The 20,877-nt window shown below is 35.9% G+C and overlaps 4 protein-coding genes across 5 annotated transcripts; 2 read left to right on the top strand and 2 right to left on the bottom strand.

Annotated features, from left to right (window-relative positions):
• Positions 1–116: 116 nt before the first annotated feature.
• LOC120194090 (protein NUCLEAR FUSION DEFECTIVE 4-like) lies at positions 117–2,228 on the bottom strand. Its single transcript, XM_039196488.1, has 2 exons — positions 904–2,228; positions 117–701 (listed from the first exon to the last, which is right to left on the bottom strand). Exons 1-2 carry the CDS (start codon positions 2,112–2,114, stop codon positions 272–274), a joined length of 1,641 nt encoding a protein of 546 aa, XP_039052419.1. The 5' UTR covers positions 2,115–2,228; the 3' UTR covers positions 117–271.
• Positions 2,229–13,465: 11,237 nt separating this feature from the next.
• LOC120193928 (N-terminal acetyltransferase B complex auxiliary subunit NAA25-like) lies at positions 13,466–15,322 on the top strand. 2 transcript variants are annotated; one of them, XM_039196350.1, is made up of 6 exons: positions 13,466–13,765; positions 13,862–14,018; positions 14,132–14,250; positions 14,360–14,789; positions 14,886–14,965; positions 15,054–15,322. In XM_039196350.1, the coding sequence occupies exons 1-4, from the start codon at positions 13,619–13,621 to the stop codon at positions 14,501–14,503; spliced, it is 567 nt and encodes a 188-aa protein (XP_039052281.1). In that variant the 5' UTR covers positions 13,466–13,618; the 3' UTR covers positions 14,504–14,789; positions 14,886–14,965; positions 15,054–15,322. The 2 variants fall into 2 exon arrangements, with proteins under 2 accessions (XP_039052281.1, XP_039052280.1); XM_039196349.1 differs by having other exon boundaries at positions 14,360–14,965.
• Positions 14,970–16,089, top strand: LOC120194310 (probable protein phosphatase 2C 26). The gene is made up of 4 exons (XM_039196649.1): positions 14,970–15,146; positions 15,331–15,498; positions 15,867–15,920; positions 15,991–16,089. Exons 1-4 carry the CDS (start codon positions 14,970–14,972, stop codon positions 16,087–16,089), a joined length of 498 nt encoding a protein of 165 aa, XP_039052580.1.
• A 483-nt stretch (positions 16,090–16,572) lies between these two features.
• LOC120193927 (mitoferrin-like) lies at positions 16,573–18,476 on the bottom strand. Its single transcript, XM_039196348.1, has 2 exons — positions 17,611–18,476; positions 16,573–17,094 (listed from the first exon to the last, which is right to left on the bottom strand). Exons 1-2 carry the CDS (start codon positions 18,388–18,390, stop codon positions 16,879–16,881), a joined length of 996 nt encoding a protein of 331 aa, XP_039052279.1. The 5' UTR covers positions 18,391–18,476; the 3' UTR covers positions 16,573–16,878.
• Between the last annotated feature and the right edge of the window lie 2,401 nt (positions 18,477–20,877).

Raw genomic sequence — 20,877 nt, 5'->3', positions numbered from 1 at the left:
TTGCACAACGCAACCATTATTGCCACCTCCAAAATGGAGATTATAGGTAGGAACATTGAATATTACAAGATGGAATGGGCGAACGTCATTTCCATGTAAAAACGTCATCAAATAAGTTAAAGAACATATGGCATGCAGAACTCTTATTGATCGAAGTAATCAGCTTCCTTAATCGATATAAGCACTGTAAAAATTTAAAAAGCTAAGCTAACAAGCTTTTTAATCATGTATATTAATCTTGTATAAAAATATAATGACTTCCTTTTTACCCCTATGATCTCAGTGAGTTGTAAAACTTTCGGGTTCGACCATAAAGTATTAAGGCGAGGAAGGTTCCGATAAAACAAAGGGTACCCCATAAAACGAAGGTCTTTCTATAGCATTCCATGCCAAAGCATTTCCCCTCTGCATTTCCTTCCCTGCGATAAACAATGGCAGCGAGGTAACCAAAGAGGAATGATCCGATCGGGATGTTGGCTACCACGACGTTATGGTTGACGCCGAAATTTTTTGTCCCGAAGAGTTCAGTCGTTAAAGATACGGATATGGAAGTAATTGCCCCGGTGCAAACTCCGATGATGGCGGTGCTGATGTACAGCCATAGCTCGCCGCTGTCGTTGACAAGTAGCAAGAAAAAAGCTGATCCTGTTGGGACCATTAATGCCACCACAAATGCTGTTCTTGATATCATGTATTTGCTCCTGAAATTTCAAATTTGAATTAATATGGCTACTTCAAAGCACGATCAACCTTCAACCGACTCTCATTTGTTTGCTTTTAAACAACCTATAAGAAAGGACCCCATATTGCCTTAAATGTAACGTGATCATAAACCGTCAGTTGGTGGACCATACCGAAGATAAAATGAAAATTAAAAATTGGTGGGAGCATGGGTTATCTTACCTTGAGAAAAAGTAATCGACAACAGAGGGTACGAGACGGCCAAAGAAACCGAACGAAGAAGATAACGAAACAAGAGCTGATGCTTGACATCCCCGAGATTCAGCTATTTGTCCCAAGTTGTTGAAGAACACCAAGCCGAGTGTAACACCGAAAAGATAAACAAAGAAATACAACCAAAAGCTCAATCTCCTTAACATCACCTTCACACCGATCTCCTCCAACACACTGATGATATCATTTGTTTCACTTACGTTATCATCTCCGCTACAACTTTCGCTCAGCTCTACACTAATGGAACTGATGCTTATGCTTTCTCTAATCTCTTTCGTCCCACTCTCCATAATGTCCATGGAAACATTATTAAACTCCTCCACGTGAACTTTTTCCTCTGGATTTAATCTGTTCAATATTCTGGCTGGTATAAGTTGCTTGGTTTGCAGTCTTAGTCCTAAACCCAGGGGAATTAAAAGTGGGGCTACTAGCAACGCTGCCATACCAACGGCACTAGTTAATGGTGATAACTCGCTTGATGCTGATCCCAAACTACCCACGACAGAAAAGGCTCCTGTGGCTGTTGTTATGACAAGAATCAATATGAATGCAGACTTGGCCCTCTTTGTCTTAACAACATTAATAACTCTAACTACTGGTGCAGATACGACACTAACGGCGAAAGGTAATACAGAGCTAAGAAGAAGATAGGCTTTAGCTTTCTCCATGGCTGAATAAGGGAAAACATCTACAATATCTGTATAGATTTTCGCACTTAATCCCAGGTAGCTACCGGTCAATCCGATGGCAAGTTGACGGTCGAGGGGGAAGTTTTTGATTGTGACGATGTAGCAAACGGTATTGATCCAACATATGCTATTTCCTTCCAGAACAGTGAGGAAGAAAATGGCACCGTATGACAAGTTGGAGACACGGCCTATGAGGAAGAGATACTGCACTCCATAACCGATCAACCCGAGAGCCGAACCCAGTATAAGGACGAGCCACATGGGCAAGTAGTTGGCAGCTATGCCTGATATCCATCCCAACAGTTTACCAGCATCAGAGGCAAAGGCAAGGTTATTGAGCTGGATTTGTGAGATGGAGAGGAGATGCTTGAGTTGAGATGAGTAAGCTGGGAAATTGGTGTTGGTTCCATTAATGGATTGAAGCCAAATGATAGCAACTAGGCTAAGCCATTGAAGAAAAGTTCCTGGCATGGCCAAACCCAAAGGCGAAAAGAGATTCAAAACAAAACAAAATGTCTCTTGTTTGTGTGTTGCGGTGCTAATGGCGTATTTAGGGGGGGGGGGTGGAATCAGTGTGTTGGCAATGGAGGAAGAGATAAAACGTCGCCTTTTGGACAAGAATTAAGTTGTTCTTAGAATCGCTACCACACATTGTATCATTAATTAATGATTTTCGATATTTTTTTCCTACCATCTTAACATAAACTAAGGGTCGATGAAAGGCAGTAAAAGATAGAAGACGATGTCCTTAGATGGTAACATCATTCATGCATGGGGGATGAGATGTGACCCAAATTAATGTGTGGGGGGGCATGATTAATTTTATGCCGCCCAGGCGTCCAAACAACCATAAATACTGGTTTGATCGGGCCCACTTTTCGGCTGGTGATCTTTCTAGTTAACCTCCACTTAATTTAAAACTGAGGAGTAATTAAATAATTAATGTGAAGTTTGAAGCCACTAATTCCAGCAAACAGCAGGGAGGAGGATCTCATTATCACCTCGATGTTTTATTAGAAGAATATCTTTTACATAACAACGAGGCTCCCATAGATGTGGACATGAGAGGAAGGGTCTCTGTTCAAACCTCAGCCTCAAGGTGATGGATCGCGAGATGAACTTGCGCCCACTTCTTATAGTTGGTGGAGTCTTTAATTTCGATTGGCAAATGTTTGGAAAATCTCGAACTTTTAAACTAGAAAAGCTACAGGTTACAATACAATTTCAATAGTCCGTCCCTGCCCTGTATAGCTCTACGAACACTTTTAGTTTTGTTTTGCATGCACTTTTTTGTTTATGAAGTATGAACATGTTGGGAAATAAACCGAGTACAAGTAATTTCCCTATAATCAGATTAGTGAAAATGCAAAATAAAAGTGGAAAAATAATACCCGAAATTGATAACGTAGTTCAGCCAATTGTACTTACGTCTCCGGAAAGCTGCAGATCTTTTACTAAGAGAGAAAATTTACAGGTGTTTACAAAACACTCACTACTCACAAGAAAGCTCTCTAGTATTGGGAGAAAGAAATGATTTTTGGGATGGTTTTGAAGCTAAATGAGCTAGGGTATTTATAGTTGAAACTTAAGGACTTAATCTTGTAAATACCCTAAAACCTAGGGATTAATTGTGATTATCCCATTATCATTTTTCAACAAACATCTACCAAACTTTGAAAAACTATTTTTCAAAGAAACATTTACCAAACTTTGAAAACCATGTTAAAAGAAACATTTACCAAACTTTGAAAATCATTTTCAAAGAAATATTTACCAAACTTTGAAAACCATTTTTCAAAGTTGGTTACCAAACTTGAAAACCATTTTAATACTTTCAACAATCTCCCACTTGAAGACTGATTTTAATCTGTCTTCACACCTCAATCAATGCAACAACTTTTCTAGTCTTGTTACTCTAGCATGCCAACTGAAGTTGAACACAACTTCAGTTTGTCTGTAGTCACCGTCTTTGTCAACATGTCTGCCGGATTTTGAGCTCTACTGATCTTTTCAAGTTTCAAAATCTCATCTTCCAGAAGAGACCGGATAAAATGATATTGCAATTGTATGTGCTTTTCCCTAGAATGAAAAGACGGATTCTTTGCTAGATGTATAACACTTTGACTGTCGCAATACAAGACATTGTTTTCTTGTTTCTTGCCTAACTCTTCCAAGAAACTTTGAAGCCAAACCATCTCCTTGTTAGCTTCCGTAACAGCGACATATTCTGCTTCAGTTGTGGAGAGCACAACTATCTTCTGTAGTTGAGAAACCCAACTTAGTGCGGTTCCTCCTAGAGTATAGACATACCATGTAGTGCTCCTTCTAATGTCAATATTTCCGGCTAAGTCAGCATCTACATAGCCTGTCAGTATTGTATCTCCACCTTTGAAACAAAGTGCTTTGTTTGTGGTACCCCGCAGATATCTGAGGATCCATTTGACTGCTTCCCATTGTACCTTGCCCGGATTATTCATGTACCTGCTAACAACTGCCACTGCTTGAGCAATATCTGGTCTGGTACAAACCATGGCATACATCAGACTTCCAATTGCTGAGGCATACGGTACCTTCACCATGTGTGCACGTTCTTCCTCCGTCTTTGGTGACTGTTCTTTGGAGAGTCTGAAATGAACACCTAAAGGTGTACTTACTGGTTTAGCATCTTGCATGTTGAACCTGGAGAGTACTTTGTTGATGTACTCAGCCTGTGATAATATCAAAGTCCCCGACTTTGTGTCTCTCTTGATCCTCATCCCAAGAATCTGCTTTGCAGCGCCCAGATCCTTCATAGCAAACTGCTTTGACAATTTTTGCTTCAAGTTTATAATCTCTTTCATGTCTGACCCTGCAACGAGCATGTCATCAACGTACAACAATAAAATAATGAAGCTATTGTCGAACCTCTTGATGTAGCAACAATGATCTGCTTGGCATCTGGTAAAACCACTGCTACTCATGAAACTATTGAACTTCTTGTACCACTGTCTAGGAGCTTGTTTTAAACCATACAAGTTCTTCTTCAACCTGCATACCAGGTTTTTCTTGTCTGCCTCTATGAAGCCTTCTGGCTACCTCATATAGATTTCTTCATCCAAATCACCATGAAGGAAAGCTGTCTTTACATCTAACTGCTCAAGATGTAAATTCTCTGCAGCTACAATTTTTAACACCAGTCTGATTGTAGACAGTTTCACGATTGGAGAGAAAATTTCATTGTAGTCAATACCTTCTTTTTGATGAAAACCTTTGACAACCAATCTCTCTTTGTAGCGTTTGCTCCCATCGTGCTCTTCTTTGATCCTGTAAATCTACTTGTTGTGAAGCGCTTTCTTGCCTGGTGGTAATTCAGCTAATTCTCACGTCTGATTTGACATAAGCGAGTCCATCTCATCTTTCATGGAAGACTCCCACTTGACTGAATCCTCAACTTGCATTGCTTCATCATAGCACTCTGGTTCACCATTGTCAGTCAGCAACAAGTAGTGCAAAGAAGGAGAATATCGTTGGGTTGGTTTAGGAATTCTGGAGGAGCGTCTTAGTTCCGGTGTGCCTGGTTCTTCTTGAACTGCTTCATGACTGATCTGAACATCATTTCCAGAAATCTCCTCAAACTCAGCAAATTCATTTGTTTCAGCTTTGGTATTGGAGCTGCTTGATTCTACAGTTGACCTGTCTTTGTACATCACATTCTTATTGAAAATGAAATCTCTCTGCTTCTAATGATCTTCCGATTTTCATAGTCCCAAAACCGGTAACCAAACTCATCACTGTCGTAACCAACAAAGGCACATTTGTTGGACTTAGCATCAAGTTTACTTCTTTCAGCAGAGTCTATGTGTACATAAGAAATACAACCAAACACTCTTAAGTGTGAAAGGTTTATTTCTTTCTTGCTCCAAACTTCCTCTGGTATTCTGCCATCCAAAGGAACTGAGGGCTCACGGTTGATCAAGTAAGCTGCAGTGTTGATAGCTTCAGCCCATAGAAATTTGGGTAATCCGACATGTATCCTCATGCTTCTGGCACGTTCATTCAGAGTTCTGTTCATGCGCTCTGCTACGCCATTCTGCTGCGGTGTCATGGGAACTGTTGTCTCCATCTTGATCCCATTATTTGCGCAGAAATCTCTGAATCTCCTATTTCTGTACTCTCCTCCATTATCAGACCTCAACCGCTTGACTTTCATACCAGTCTCATTTTCCACCATGGCCATCCATTTTCTGAAGGTATCAAAGACTTATGATTTCTTCTTCAGAAAATAAACCCACACATTCCTTGTAGAATCATCGATGAAGGTGACATAATAGAATGAGCCTGCAAGAGATAGAACTGGAGATGGTCCCCATACATCAGTATGAACCAACTCTAACTTTTCAGCCTTAGGTGTCTTACCAATCTTTGCAAAGCTGACTTTCTTTTGTTTGCCAAAGATGCAATCCTCGCATAGTCCGACATCTACATTCTTTAGACCCGGCAGCTTCCCCTTTGACAAAAGTGTATTCATCCCTTTCTCGCTCATATGGCCAAGCCTTTGGTGCCATAGGTTTGATTTTCCATCAGCATCTGCTACTGCAATGATATTCTCTAAATTTGATGTTATATATAGAGAGTACCAGTTTTCTTACGACGAGTAATGACGAGTGCTCCTTTGGTAATCTTCCATTCACAGCCTGAAAAGGTTGTGCTAAATCCTTCACCATCAAGCTGTCCTACAGAAATCAAATTTCTTTTGAGGCCAGGAATATGTCTCACTCCTCTCAGCGTCCAGGTGGTCTGGTTTGGCAACTTTAGTCGGATGTCTCCTTTTCCGACGATCTTCAAGGTTTCATCATCAGCTAGATGGACCTTCCCAAAATCACCACTGACATAATTTTCCATGATTTCTCGGCATGGGGTGGAGTGGAAAGATGCCCCTGAATCCAAGATCCATGATTTAATCGGACTGTTGACGCTTAGAATCATGGCAACACTTGTCTCCTCTATCACGTTGGCAGATTCCTGTGCGCCGATATTTTTCTTCAGTGCTCGGCAATCTCTTTTAAAGTGACCCTTCTTGCCACAATTATAACAGGTAAAATATTTCTTTCCCGTTGTGGATTTTCCCCGTCTGGATTTCGATCTGTCATGATTTGAATTTCTTTCTGAAGTTCTCCCTCTAGACTCTGTGTGCAAGGCTGAGGAGGTTGATGCTTCACCCGATTCTCTCCGTCGAATTTCCACTGAACTCAACTGAGTTGTGATTGTGTTGAGTTCATTTAGGTGTTGTGCCATCGATGCCCCTTCCGTCATCCGCAAATTGAATAATTGCCTCATCAAGTGCACTTTGTTTGAGGCTGATGGCTTCTCATACATACTGGAGAGAGCCGCCATAAGACCCGCCGTGGTCTTTTCCTTGGATATGTTGAAAGCAACATTGCGAGATAACGTCAGTCGGATAACTCCGAGGGCTTGTCTATCGAGAAGAGCCCAGTCTTCATTCTTCATGCCCTCTGGTTGCTTTCCTGAGAGAAGTTGATATAGATTTTTCTGGTATAGAAAATCTTCAATCTGCATCTTCCAAAAGCCAAAGTCCGCACCATCGAACTTTTCAATTTTCACATTCCCTTCGTCTGCAGCCATCGCTTCCACTCGAATCTGGTTTCGTTTGGATCGTTTCTGACAATTCTTGCGAACCACCGTGTATTAGAATACCTCCGTCGACAAATTCGTATCGCCGACAAAATTTTACTATTCACGAAATTCACTATTCATGTGAATAGTAACCTCGTAAAAAATTGACAAAATTCACAATCAAAAGCTCTGATTATCAGTTGTTGGGAAATAAACCGAGTACAAGTAATTTTCCTATAACCAGATTAGTGAGAATGTAAAAATAAAAGCGGAAAAATAATACCCGAAATTGATAACGGAGTTCAGCCAATTGTGCTTACGTCTCCGGACTGCTGCAGATCTTTTACTAAGAGAGAAAATTTACAGGTGTTTACAAAACACTCACTACTCACAAGAAAACTCTTTAGTATTGGGAGAAAGAAATGATTTTTGGGATGGTTTTGAAGCTAAATGAGCTAGGGTATTTATAGTTGAAACTTAAGAACTTAATCTTGTAAATACCCTAAAACCTAGGGATTAATTGTGATTATCCCATTATCATTTTTCAACAAACATCTACCAAACTTTAAAAAACTATTTTTCAAAGAAACATTTACCAAACTTTGAAAACCATTTTTTCAAAGTTGGTTACCAAACTTGAAAACCATTTTAATACTTTCAACAGAACACACATACTTAATGAGGTTGACAGTCTCATACCATTGAGGCAAATATTGCTCCAAAGTGTTTCCTAATTTCATATTTGCTTTGCAGCCGTTTGTACTCAACTACTTAAGGAACCACAAAATTGGTGGTACTCAACAATCTGTTCAAGAAGACTTAATGCAATACCTACAATACAAAACATGCAATCATACATAAATGAACAAAGCGTTTGGTTAATTTTTTGTGAACCGTTTATATAACATTAATTTATGTTCGTTTATTAAGCCAAATATGGAATATGAACAAATTTTTTATGTTAATTTATTGAACGAACGAACATGAACAGAGATGTGTTTGTTTCATTTATGTTCACGAACAAGCTCATTTATGAACTCGTTTATAAGTTCGTTTATGGCCTTGTTTATGAGCTCGTTTATCGACTCATTCATTTTATGAACATGAATAAACTCGTTTACCCGGTTCTCTTTTTCCTTTTATTTTCCTTTACATTTTAAATATTGGAGAATGCATGGAGTAAATTGAAAACATGGTAAAAATTTAAATTTAAATTGCAAATTTTAAAAAGTTTAAGAACTAGTGGCTTAATTTTATCATTTTCTTTAGCTTGCAAACGATATGATAAAATTTAAAATTGAACGTATAATAAACGAATGATAAATGAACACTATATTAATATTAAACGAACATGTTTGTGAACGCTAGATGAGCACGTTCGTGAACACATTCGTGAACACATTCACAAAACGAACATGTTCGCAAACAATAAATAAACGAACACGAACTTGATACTGAAAATTTAAATAAACACAAACTGAACATGAACATCTTCAAAACTAAACAAACGAACGAAACCTTTGTTCGTTCAAGCTCGGTTCATTTACACCCTTAAATTCATACACTCAAATGAATAAAATAAAAGAGCAAGCATATTTGGCCAGTGAATTAAGCTGTTTATTTTTGTTCTCCCATATTTCCTTATGTTATGGATTCTAGACTTATTAGGAGCACTTCCCTTCCATCCTCTAGAGTATCCCTTCCCCTCTTTAAATCATGAGTTATAAACCCATTAAGAGCACCCCGCTTCATTCATTTAAAGTCCACATTTTCCTCCCTTATGAGTAGAATTGATCAGGTTTAGTATTTTTTTTAAAATAAAATAGAATTATTATTTTTTGTAAAAGTAATGACATAGAAGAAGGGTAGAACTAACTACTAAAAGAGAATACAATACAATTTAAAAACCGTTTTGTATATTTAAAACAATTTGATATTAAAATATTTTAACAAACAATTACACGAATAATACAAAAAATTACAAGTTGATAATATAACATCCTCAATTTCTCATTAAAATATTCAATTTCAAATTAAATATAAATATATTTTTTATTTTTCAGATTATATTCTTCAATTTATTAAATATTTTAACTAGTATTCTATAATACGCTTGATAAGATTAATTATTTTTCTATAGTTTATTAATTAAATATTAAATTAATTATTCAAAGTAATTCGAATATGCTTTCGTTTTATAAGAATTTATTTTCCAATTTTTGTTTAGGGTCCCAAAAATATCGGAGACGACTCTATTATATTTTAATGATATCTACTAACATTGTTGTTGCTTTCAAGGACTGACTCAACAACATAATGTTTTAAGCACTAGTTTGACGATATAATATAAACAGAGAGTTGATATATAAAATACAACTCAAACAATTTTGAGATAATATTTTATTATATCCCAGTTAACAGAGTAACGTCCAACTTAGACGATCACTATTTTTTTAATAAAAAATGATGAATTTATAACATATGAATGGTCAAGTGACCCTTTTGTAACTTTTAATAGCTAGGATACTCAACAAAATATCACCATATAGTTGAAGACAGGATGAAGCTATTAAGGAGGGTGGGAGGGGTGTTGCCCCTCCCAAATTTTTTAGTTTAATAATGTTTTAGATCCTTTTTAGTTTAAGTATTAATTAAATAAGATATTTTCATCTCTATTTGGATATTAAAATACTTTATTGAACCTTGTTTTTTCATTGTAAAGAAAATTAACCACTTCCAATGTTTGATCCTAGCTTAGAGCATCTCCAACCCAGCGCCATAGTGGAGTAAAATCTTCATTTTGGAGCTCCAATGCTGCGCCAAAGATGAGCGCCAGTTTAGCGTGGCAAGCAGTTTCACTCTACATATAACGTGTTACTGTAGCTGCGCTACAAAAAAAAATTAATGATTAAATTAGATTAAAGTAGATTAAATTAGATTGAAGTAGATTGCAAGATAGATAAAAATACATTGAAATTAGATACATAAACATATTAATTTTTTGAAACATAAAAATACAACAAGCATAAAAACATAGAATTTTTTTAATGATTAAATTAGATTAAAGTAGATTAAATTGCAAGATAGATAAAAATACATTGGAATTAGATAAATAAACATTCTAATTTTTTGAAACATAAAACATAGAAAATACTAATAAAACTCAAACAACATTTTAACCAATAACCCAAACACAACAATTTAACTAATAACCAGACAGACCCCCTCCACTCCCTCCAAGATCATCAAAGTTCATTCCAAACACATTAAAAATAGTAGAGGTTGACAGTTCTTCTTCTTTTCGTTTCCGAAGAATTTTTTGTTGTTCGTTTCGAAAATAGTGGCGTCGTTTGGGGTCAAGTATGGTATCTGGATCCATCGCTAGAATCTTGTAATCTCTCCTCAATTGCGCAATTTTTTACCTTTTATTTATGGCCTCTATTTTTTCCTTTTCCAGTTGAAGAGCAAGATCCCTTTGTGCTCATGTTAAAGATAATGATTCCCGAAACTTTTCAGTTGATTCATTGAAGGAATTTGAAAGAATAGAGGCTTCTTCGATTTGCTTCCTTTTTGCTTTAGATTTTAAGATAATGATTCCCGAAACTTTTCAGTTGATTCATTGAAGGAATTTGAAAGAATAGAGGCTTCTTCGATTTGCTTCCTTTTTGCTTTAGATTTTTTGACACTATATGGTCGCTGGGAAGAAGAACCACCTGTACTAATATTTTCATCGATGATTAAATTGATTTCAAATGAAGACAACGAAGGGTTAACAAAATCTGAAATATTTTCTGAAGGCAGTGAAGAAACTGCACTCGTTTTGCAATTGTGGCAAATCCAACACGTTTTTGGAGCAAAAAATGATTTGAAAGATATTATGATTGCTTGCATAATAATGCATAATATGATAATCGATGATGAACGAGATCTTAATTCTCCAATTGTTGAAGAAAGAGATGCACCGCCTCCGAATGTTGAACTTGTTGAAGATGATGAGACTCAATTTCAAGAATTCCTTACTCGATTTAGACAAATCAAATATGCAAATACTCATTTTGCTCTACGAAATACACTAATTGAGCATTTGTGGAATGAATATTCTAATTCGGAGAATAAAAATATATAATTATGTAATTTATGTTTTTCGCATTATTATTATTATGAATTTTAATTTTCTTATTTATTTGTATTATCGCAATGTTATTTATGAATATTTTATTTATGTTTTTTATTTTGATATTTATTAGAAATGTATATGTTTTATTTTATATATGCAAAATCAATATTATAATAGTTAAATATTGTGAATAAAGTAGAGTTTGTGATAATGTAGAGATAGTGTTGGAGATGAATTATTGTTTCATCTCTAAAGTAGAGATAGAGATGCTTTAGAATAGAGATGAGGGTTGGAGATTGCCTTAAACTCTGATTCAAGGATCATAATTTTTAATAATCATAGAACTTAATAAAATAACAACATATATTCGGGACACATTTGTGTACTTCACCCTTAAATTGATTACCTAAAATAAAGTCATAAAGGGGAAAAAGGTTTATAAATGATGATACACTTAAATTTATGTTATACTTCAATTAAATTATAGTTTTATTTTTAATTTTTTAAAATATTTTATATTTAAATTATTCTCCAAATGTAGTGTACTTGTCAAAAAAATAAAACTAGTACTATTAACAAAGAAAATAGATAAGGATGAGTCGCCGGGCTCAGGCATCAGATTCGAATCCCAAAATGTAAAATTCTGTTGGATTGAGTTTGATTAGGTTATTGGATTTAACTCAGACCATAAGAGAGTGTTTGGATGAAGGAATGTGTGATTTTCATAAGAATAGAATCCACATTCTTATATTTGGTTGGTCGGGAATCTCGTTTCCGATAATGTTTTATTACCAATAGTAAATTTTTTGGGTATATTATCGGGAATGTTATTACCTTCATTTCCTTAGGTAATGTTGGATTACCAGCGTTTTGGACTAAAATGCCCTTAATTTTTTTTCTTTCAAAAATATCCTTATTCTGTCATTGAATAATAAAAATTCTACGGAGGTTAAATTATAAATTTATCCTTAAACTATTTTAGATTTATAAAAAAATCTATAATTAAAATTTTATATGAAGTTCAGGGGTTAAAATAAAATTTTACCATTTCATTAAACATTTTTATATTTTCAATTTTTTAAATATATATATATATATATTTTATGAATTTAAATTTTTTAAATAAAATATATAAATATTTTCTAACTTGTTAAAAAATAAATATATGATAAGGACAATTTGGTCAAATATACATTCCAATAATATTTTATTCCTTTAACCAAATACGGTAATCTTACATTCCTTCTAAACCAACCAAACATAAAATATAATATTCTCAGTAATCTTATTCCCTGATAATCTTACATTCCGTTAACCAAACGCACCCTAGAGGTGTTTGGATCAAGGAATGTGAGATTTCCATGGGAATGGAATCCACATTCCCATATTTGGTTGGTCGGGCTCATTCCCGATAATATTTTATTATCAATAGTAGATTTTTTGGGGTATTACCGTAAATATTATTACCTCCTTTTCCTTAGGTATTGTTGGATTACCATTTCCTTATGTATTATTGGTTTACTGGCATTTTAGACTAAAATACCCTTAGTTTTTTTTTTCCAAAAATATCATTCTTCTGTCATTGAATAATAAAAATTCTACGAAGATTAAATTACAAATTTATCCTTAAACTATTTTAGATTTACAAAAAAAAATCTAATTAAAATTTTATATGAAATTCAGGGGTTAAAATAAAATTTTACCCTTTCATTTAACCTTTTTATATTTTCACTTTTTTAAAAAATATATATATATATATATTTATGAATTTAAATTTTTTAAAAGAAAATATATAAATATTTTCTAATTTATTAAAAAAATAAATATATAATAAGGACAATTTAGTTAAATATATATTCTAATAATCTTTTATTCTTTTAATTAAACATGATAATGTTATATTCATGCTAAATCAACTAAATACAAAATATAACATTTCTAGTAATCTTATTCCTTAATAATCTTATATTTTCACTGATAATTTTATCTTCCGTGAATCAAACGCACGTTAAACGTAAAGTGCGAAATCCAAACTCTAGAGTAGCTTGGTTTTGATCAGACCTTGTAAAAACCAACACTTTAAACCTGCATCCAAACACGCTGATTAGGTTTTCGGTTCCTCACATTCTCACTTCAATACCTTTCCTTCATTATACGCTTGCTGGCAACGAGACAGAGTCAGGAATAGAGTAAGGGATAGTCATATCCAAATATTTGATAGCAACTCCCCGAAATTGAGCATAATATGGCGTCCAAGTTTGGTTTAGCTGGTGGAATTCCGGAGCGTCGGGTTCGACCCATTTGGGACGCCATCGATTCTCGACAGTTCAAAAATGCTCTCAAAATCACTACCACTCTCCTCTCCAAGCATCCCAATTCTCCTTACGCTCTTGTACGTTTTTAATCGGTTTAAGCATCTTCTTTCACAGTATAATCTCTTCTTTAGCTTATACGAGTAGTCATAGTTTTCCGATTTGATTATTTGCAGGCTCTAAAAGCTTTTATATTGGAAAGGATGGGAAAACTCGATGAAGCACTGTCTGTTTGTTTAAATGCGAAAGAGCTTTTGTATAAGAATGAGTCTTTGTCAATGGATGATCGCACTCTTAGTACTGTGCAAATTGTTTTCCAACGACTCGATCACCGTTAGTTTTCTTTTTTTCCCCCGGCTAAATCGATTGACTCATTAATTGTGTTCCACGTAGTTTTTCAGTTGCTTATAAGTATCTTTTTATATGATATTTTTGGTAATTTTCAGTGGAGTTGGCTACTAGCTGTTACGAGCATGCGTGTGGGAAATTCACAAACAATTTGGAACTAATGATGGGGCTTTTCAACTGTTATGTTCGAGAGTATTCCTGTGTAAAGCAGCAACAAGTTCGTGTTTTCTTGTTTTTTAAATTCTATCATTCTTTTAAAGGCATATCTCTCTATGAAGTCGAACGCATAATTTTTGTTACTGATTTGGGTTTTATTTTTCTGCCAGACAACCATCAAAATGTACAAGCTCGTTGGCGAAGAAAGGTTCTTACTATGGGCAGTTTGTATCATCCAGTTGCAGGTTCTGCTGGTTTCCTTTGATGCTCCTTTTTCCCTTTCCTCCCAATTTGTTGAGCATGCCGTCGATTGATACCGGTCATAATAAATATGAATTGAAGTTGGTGCCTTCTTCATAAATAGAATGAAAATGATACAACAAGCAGGCAGTTTGGAACTAACAATTTACTGTGGAAGATGAATCTTACCCATTTTTGGAAATGAAATCAAATTGCCATCCATTCTTGGTTGGTCCTGACTAAAATTTTGCACATTGTTTCTTCTAGTTGTGGCCATATCATTCACCAGGTTAATTACGATCCCCGGATCCTCATAAGGAAAGCATATGCTGCTACTTCCTCTAAAGGCTCGGCTACTGCGTTAAGTTTATAGTGTTCTCTGGATGTCTTCCCTTCCTACATCGTTCCACACATCATGGTACTGTCATCAACTTTGATTTTCCGATTGATTTGTAGTATCGTTGTGATGCTACAGAGGAATGGAATGATGAAGGTTGCCAGTGTAGGTGATTGTGGATTAAGAGTTATCCGCAAAGGTAGATGCCAAATACTGTGTTTCTTCTGGGAGTTGGTTCTCAATCTTATTATGGGCAAGAATTAGTGATGTTATTAACTACATGGCAGATAATCTTTTCTACCACTCCACATGAACATTACTTCGACTGCCCATATCAATTGAGCTTGGAGTTAATTGGCCAAAAGCATCCTGATGCCGCGGTAATAAACGAATGCTGAGTTTATCTGTCAATTCTATTTGTCATTTATACTATCAGTTGCAGCTGTTTTGTACAAAAACCAAAATCAAGTGACCATGTCAAGACAAGTTCAGTTTGCAAGGTACAATTACTGAAGCTTACAACTTAAACTCGTTGCTAGTTTCTTGTATTTCCTGTAAAAACAGGTTAGCAGTGTTGAATTAGTGGAAGGAGACACCATTGTAATGGGCTCCGATGGGCTTTTTGACAATGTTTTCGATAGAGAAATCATTTCCACGTTGGCCATACATAGCGATGTAGTGGGCGCCGGTATGTGTTCCTTTTTAGTTACTGCTGTCTGCTTAAGTAGGATGGTAAATGAATCGAAGTTTAAATGAATATATATTTATTCATGTTAAGTTTACATTATTTCCAAACATTAAACAAACACCGACACAATAGTTTTAACATGTTTGTAAAAACTACACCTATTTAAAGACCAATACAATTTAGTATCACATCCTCAGACTCTATAAGAGTAACAGTGGGACTAAATTGCATAATCAATTTGTAATGGTAGCAAAGGCATTGGCTAACCTGGCAAGCAATCACACCATGGATTCAAGGTTCGAGTCTCCCTACTCGTTAGAGGCCAGATCCAAGGATAAATTACTTGTCAGATATTTTATGTTAAAACCTCTAATGAATCGATTTAGCATGTCTTGATGGTATTCCTTTACAGGGTTTTGATGTTCCTTTTGGGAATAAAATACTGGGGATGAAGCTAACAGGTGGGGTTTCCTTTGTTTCTTTTTCTTTTTCTTTTTTTACTTTGACAATGATCCCATTTGCGTTCGGCCACACAGTTAATCCTTACGATTATGATTTTGGGAGCAAGTGGAAAGCCAGATGATATCACTGTGATTGTTGGTAAGGTTGTAACTTTAACTGCCGCTGCTAGCTAGAACCTGGTCCAGACAACAGGAATGATGGAGGCCGGCTCCGGTGACACTAGGGGTTTATATTAAACTGGAGGATGCAATTAACATCCACGTACCTTACCTTACCTGCCATTATTGGATTATGATTATGTTTATTGAGAAAACAATATGTTCCGTCTTTTCTTGGCAACTATGTGATCGTGAATGTACAAAAAAATCTCATGTCACTCAATTCAAGTTGTTTAAGATGCCCGCACATCAAGATATCGGACGATTAAATAATGATTTTTATATGTAATTGGAATGGTCAATAAATGGTTATCAAAATGCTAAATCCTTGTCTGTCAGGCTAGACTTTTCCATGCTAACCTCATCATCAAACACGTGAAAGAATAAAAATCACAACAATAGATCAGATATATCCGGGAAACCCCACTGAACTAGTTACTTAAATACAATCCAAATTTTGAAAGTAATCAAGGGGAAATTGGTCAAAACAGATCAGGTATCCTACTATGCTTCAACATTGAGTCAAGAAAATAACATTTTCAGCACTTGAATCTTTGGGGGTAAAAATGAAACTTTAAATTTCTTAGTCATGAAACCAAATGCAAAAGTAATATGGATTCGTGGCTAAATGATTCAACATTTATTTATTGGATATACTCTATGGATATCGCTTCAAACTATAGATTTGCCTGTAAGTATGTGTCCTGCTTACCCGCACATTGTGTGAAGCAAAACTTTCCAACCATCACTTGAGGCGTGCATCTTGCCGCGTCTGTATACATTGGCACAATTCCTCATGACACTTCAGGTGATAGTGCCACTTTCAGGGAAGCAATTGGGTTGTTGGAAGAAAGATTTTGCAGCTTCATAGGTGGACCAGCAGATTGCAGCAGCAGGAGCATGGAAGAGAACTCGAGGAATCCATCCCCTCATGAGGCCCTTGTAGCCATCTTTTTGCACTATTGTTTTGGTTACGTCCATAATAGCAGTACTCTTAAATCTATCACATCCGCATACACCCTGCGATGCATTTTTTTAATAACAATAATAAGAGCAAGATGCATAATTATAGCAATTACACAGAGGTAAATCTTAATGGATTTCAAAAACCAACAATGTGAAACTAAAAGCGAAACAAGCTGAACCAAGAAACCGACCACCGGCAAGTACTTCAAATACAAGTGTTTCAACGTATAAAGGAAAGTACGCAGATATAGATGAAAATGGTTCAGTATGATGTTGATTTAAAGGTATTGAAATTCAAGGTGTTGCGGTACTAAAGACTGGATGCTGTTCATTCCAACCCATAACAGTCAAAATGTTGATGGCCAGTAGATACAAGATGATATGATGCAGCAAATTAACAATGTTAAATATGGAAAAGAATAAGATATGGGGATCCCATTCACTATGATTGTATGAAAGTAATCAATTACGACATCCCACTAACCAAATTTTCCTAATATAGCTAGCTCGCTAGCTAGCAGCAGCAGAATCCAACAAACAAGAAAAAGGCAGAGGCAACGCTTGAATTACCTGACACTGCAACTGAGTTTTAACTACATCAAGTGGTGTAGTGACAACCGCTGCAGATGCTCCAGCAAGAGCTCCAGCCGTGGCGTGGACGATCACCCGCTCATCACTCGCACTCTCTGGTGAAATCTGAATCAAACCCCTTTTTGATGCCTCGTAAGTTGCAAAATGAACAGCCGTAAAAGGTGCATTCATAACCACCGTCGTCCTGTAGGAAGCATAAAACGCCCCAAAACCTTCCTCTTCAAAAACTTTCTTAACACAATCCAATACCCCTCTATAAGCAACACCGTTACCCAACTGTAACCTCTGCTTCACCATATCCATAGGCGTAAAAACGGCGTCGCTTGCTAACGTCGCGAAAACACCCGAAACTGCATGGGCCGCCGAGTTATTCGGGTTCCCACCCGAAAAATTCTTCTTGCAAACTTCGTAGATAGAGAAGTAGACGGCATGGGCCGGACCGGCCCCCAATCCCATGGCCCCGATTCCCCGGTATAAGCCCCGGACTCCTTCGGATTTGAGGACAGAACGGAGCGCGTGACGTACGCTCACCGACTTGATGGGGCAAGAGCCGAGGGCTTGCATATGGGTCTTGACGGTATCAACAGGGAACATTGCCATATGCTCAACTGATCCGGCGATGGAGCCGGCAATCATGAACTGCCAAAAGCGGAGCCCGTCGTGGGGAGTCACCTTTATTTCCGGATGGAAATCCGGTGGCTGCGGCACCGGTCGGAAGTCCGGAGTGTGGAAATTTGTTGTTGTAGCATCTGTTGCCATAAAGAATAAATAATTGGGGATAGGGTTTTCTTTTTTCTTTTGGAATAAAGAATCTGGACAAGGAGGGCTTGAGAATGGTATAACCGATGGAGCTATTTATTATAGACAGACAATGAGGGCTTGAAAATGGGGCGTTGGGTTCCAACTTCCCACGGGCCACAGCTTAGTCCAACAAATTATTCGTACAAAGTTATTACACGACACCGAAGATCTAATAGAGTGCGACAGCCTTCTTATTTTACATGTTTTAAAAAAAAATTAAAAGTATTAATATTTGTAGAAAAATATTCATACTTCAAATTATTTATAATAAAAATATTAATATTTCATATCACAACATATTTTCTTAAGAATTATAATATTTTTTGGCGGAACTTATTTTATTAATAAAAATATTAACATTCCAAATCGTAATTTATTTCTTAGTGAACTATGGTATTATTAGGCGTAACCCATTTTATTAATAAAAATATTAACATCCAGATCGCACCTTATTTTTTAGTGAACCATGACATTTTTAGGTGCAACCGTATTTATTATATATATTCATAATATTTTTAGTTTTAACTTATTTTCTTAAACTCTGGTAACATTTTAGGCGTAACCTAAAATGTTAATAATATTTGTAACGTTTACTGTTTATAATTTATTTTCTTATCGTTTATAACTTATTTTGTTATGTTACTACATTGATAATTTTTTCAATTCCACTTTATAACATTTTGTTTTTTTGCTTTTAACATGTAAGATAGATTTTCCGGTTATACCATTTTAATATTTTAAAATAGTGACAAGCCAATATATTGCATATAATTTAATATTTCCAGTCACGCTAAACTATTACCTTTTTCCACATCCTTCAATTATATACGACGTTAATTTTTTCCGGCGTAATACAAAAAATGTCATATAACAATTGCTATCGAGGCAAAGAGAACATTAGAAGGCTTAGCATTCTGTTTCTTGAAACTATTCCAATCTTCTGTTCTGTAACAATATAAGTTACGGTATCGCCTTTTTCCTGGAAAGTAATTTGCAATGGTTCATCATACAATTAGTAAATCATCATTTAGGAGGGCGAAACCCTAAAATCTTACTGTATCTTGAAACTATCTAGTTTGTTATGCGAGGAAAAAGAAGGTAATTCTGTAACATCCTAATTCAGTATGACATCAATTCGTACGATTAAAATATCACACGGGACCATTAGAGTGATTGACCTAAAAACAATTATTCAAATACTTTGTAAATCGTCAATTTAAAACCATTCAAAGTGAAGTAAATCAAACATAAATATATAGAGAGTTTACATCAGGGAGCTCCCAAAATAAGTATTTGAAAATAATACAACCGAGTATTTAAAATAAAATTACTACTCAAGTAAAAGAATGTTTAGGAATAATACATACCCTCTGAGAAAAAGACTCAAGATGTGCCCTGCTACTCGGACTATCTGGAACGTATGTTGCGCGATAGGCTCCTCAAGTGTTCCTCCTAAGAACCTACGCACATAAACAAATTCTGAACGTCGAACTCACTAGCTCAGTGTCATACTAGCAACTAAGTCATACTATAAGTGTCCAATGAATGCTCATGCTATGGAGTGCAATAAAAAAAATGAATATACTCGTATATTCACAATACACTGGGGTAGACATCATGGCGTGGTTGGAGGATTACACATATCGGGATGCACACCCCTCTAGTCTACCTAGGGTGAGATCTAAAACCTCTACATCGGATACAACACCCGAGTAATCCGCCCCTTGCGAGTGTTCAGGCCTTGCGCCATAGTTAGTCATCAGAGTGCCTCACGCACTAGTTAAACATTAAAGTGCCTCACACACTTAGATATATCCAAATATTATATACCTTGAGACTAATGTCCTATGCTAAAGTGACTCGGGTGTCCTGATTATTTTTTCGAGCATCAAACAAAGCTAGTTTTATGTTATCCTAGCTGATATTGTTTCTAGTTGCAATTAAATGTTATCATGGTTCTCACTTAAGTTTTATTTGGGAGTAATTATGGTGTTCTTGGATACCTCAATACTTCTTCTAAATCCCTTAGATTTCGTGCTCCAAAATGTATGATGGTATCGATACTAGGCCTCTTGGTATCGATACTAACTCTTGAGTATCGATACTCGCCCCTTGGGTATCGATATTCTACGGCTATTTTTAACTGGAGGGGAGGGTAATATCGATACTTTCAAACCGAGTATTGATACTCCCGAACTAGGGTATCAATATCAAATTTGGCTTCAATGTTTTGAAAAATACCTCGGTATCGATACTTTACCCTCGATATCGATACTTCTATGAGGATCGATACTAAAATTAACTACTGAAATCTCGGTCTCGATACCCTCCTGTGAGTATCAAAACCAGACCCACGGTATTGATACTCAATGATTGAATACTGATACTTTTAACCCAAAATCCCTTTAATTGGCTCTTCGTAAGAAACAATATCGGTATTGTTCT

Source organism: Hibiscus syriacus, unplaced genomic scaffold (assembly GCF_006381635.1).
Source record: "Hibiscus syriacus cultivar Baekdansim isolate YM2019G1 unplaced genomic scaffold, ASM638163v2 tig00116997_pilon, whole genome shotgun sequence".
NCBI classification, from domain to species: domain Eukaryota; kingdom Viridiplantae; phylum Streptophyta; class Magnoliopsida; order Malvales; family Malvaceae; genus Hibiscus; species Hibiscus syriacus.
This window is presented reverse-complemented; position numbering and strand designations above follow the sequence as displayed.

What these genes read in the sequence shown, in the direction of transcription:
- LOC120194090 (XM_039196488.1), bottom strand. Translation starts at nt 2,114, where the DNA reads ATGCCAGGAACTTTTCTTCAATGGCTTAGCCTAGTTGCTATCATTTGG. An exon ending in GTCGATTACTTTTTCTCAAG is followed by an intron (nt 702 to 903) that starts GTAAGATAACCC and finishes TTGAAATTTCAG; the next exon opens with GAGCAAATACATGATATCAA.
- LOC120193928 (XM_039196350.1), top strand. Translation starts at nt 13,619, where the DNA reads ATGGCGTCCAAGTTTGGTTTAGCTGGTGGAATTCCGGAGCGTCGGGTT. An exon ending in CCAATTCTCCTTACGCTCTT is followed by an intron (nt 13,766 to 13,861) that starts GTACGTTTTTAA and finishes GATTATTTGCAG; the next exon opens with GCTCTAAAAGCTTTTATATT. An exon ending in CCTGTGTAAAGCAGCAACAA is followed by an intron (nt 14,251 to 14,359) that starts GTTCGTGTTTTC and finishes TTTTTCTGCCAG; the next exon opens with ACAACCATCAAAATGTACAA.
- LOC120194310 (XM_039196649.1), top strand. Translation starts at nt 14,970, where the DNA reads ATGCCAAATACTGTGTTTCTTCTGGGAGTTGGTTCTCAATCTTATTAT. An exon ending in AAAAGCATCCTGATGCCGCG is followed by an intron (nt 15,147 to 15,330) that starts GTAATAAACGAA and finishes CTGTAAAAACAG; the next exon opens with GTTAGCAGTGTTGAATTAGT. An exon ending in GGATGAAGCTAACAGGTGGG is followed by an intron (nt 15,921 to 15,990) that starts GTTTCCTTTGTT and finishes TCGGCCACACAG; the next exon opens with TTAATCCTTACGATTATGAT.
- LOC120193927 (XM_039196348.1), bottom strand. Translation starts at nt 18,390, where the DNA reads ATGGCAACAGATGCTACAACAACAAATTTCCACACTCCGGACTTCCGA. An exon ending in AAACTCAGTTGCAGTGTCAG is followed by an intron (nt 17,095 to 17,610) that starts GTAATTCAAGCG and finishes AATGCATCGCAG; the next exon opens with GGTGTATGCGGATGTGATAG.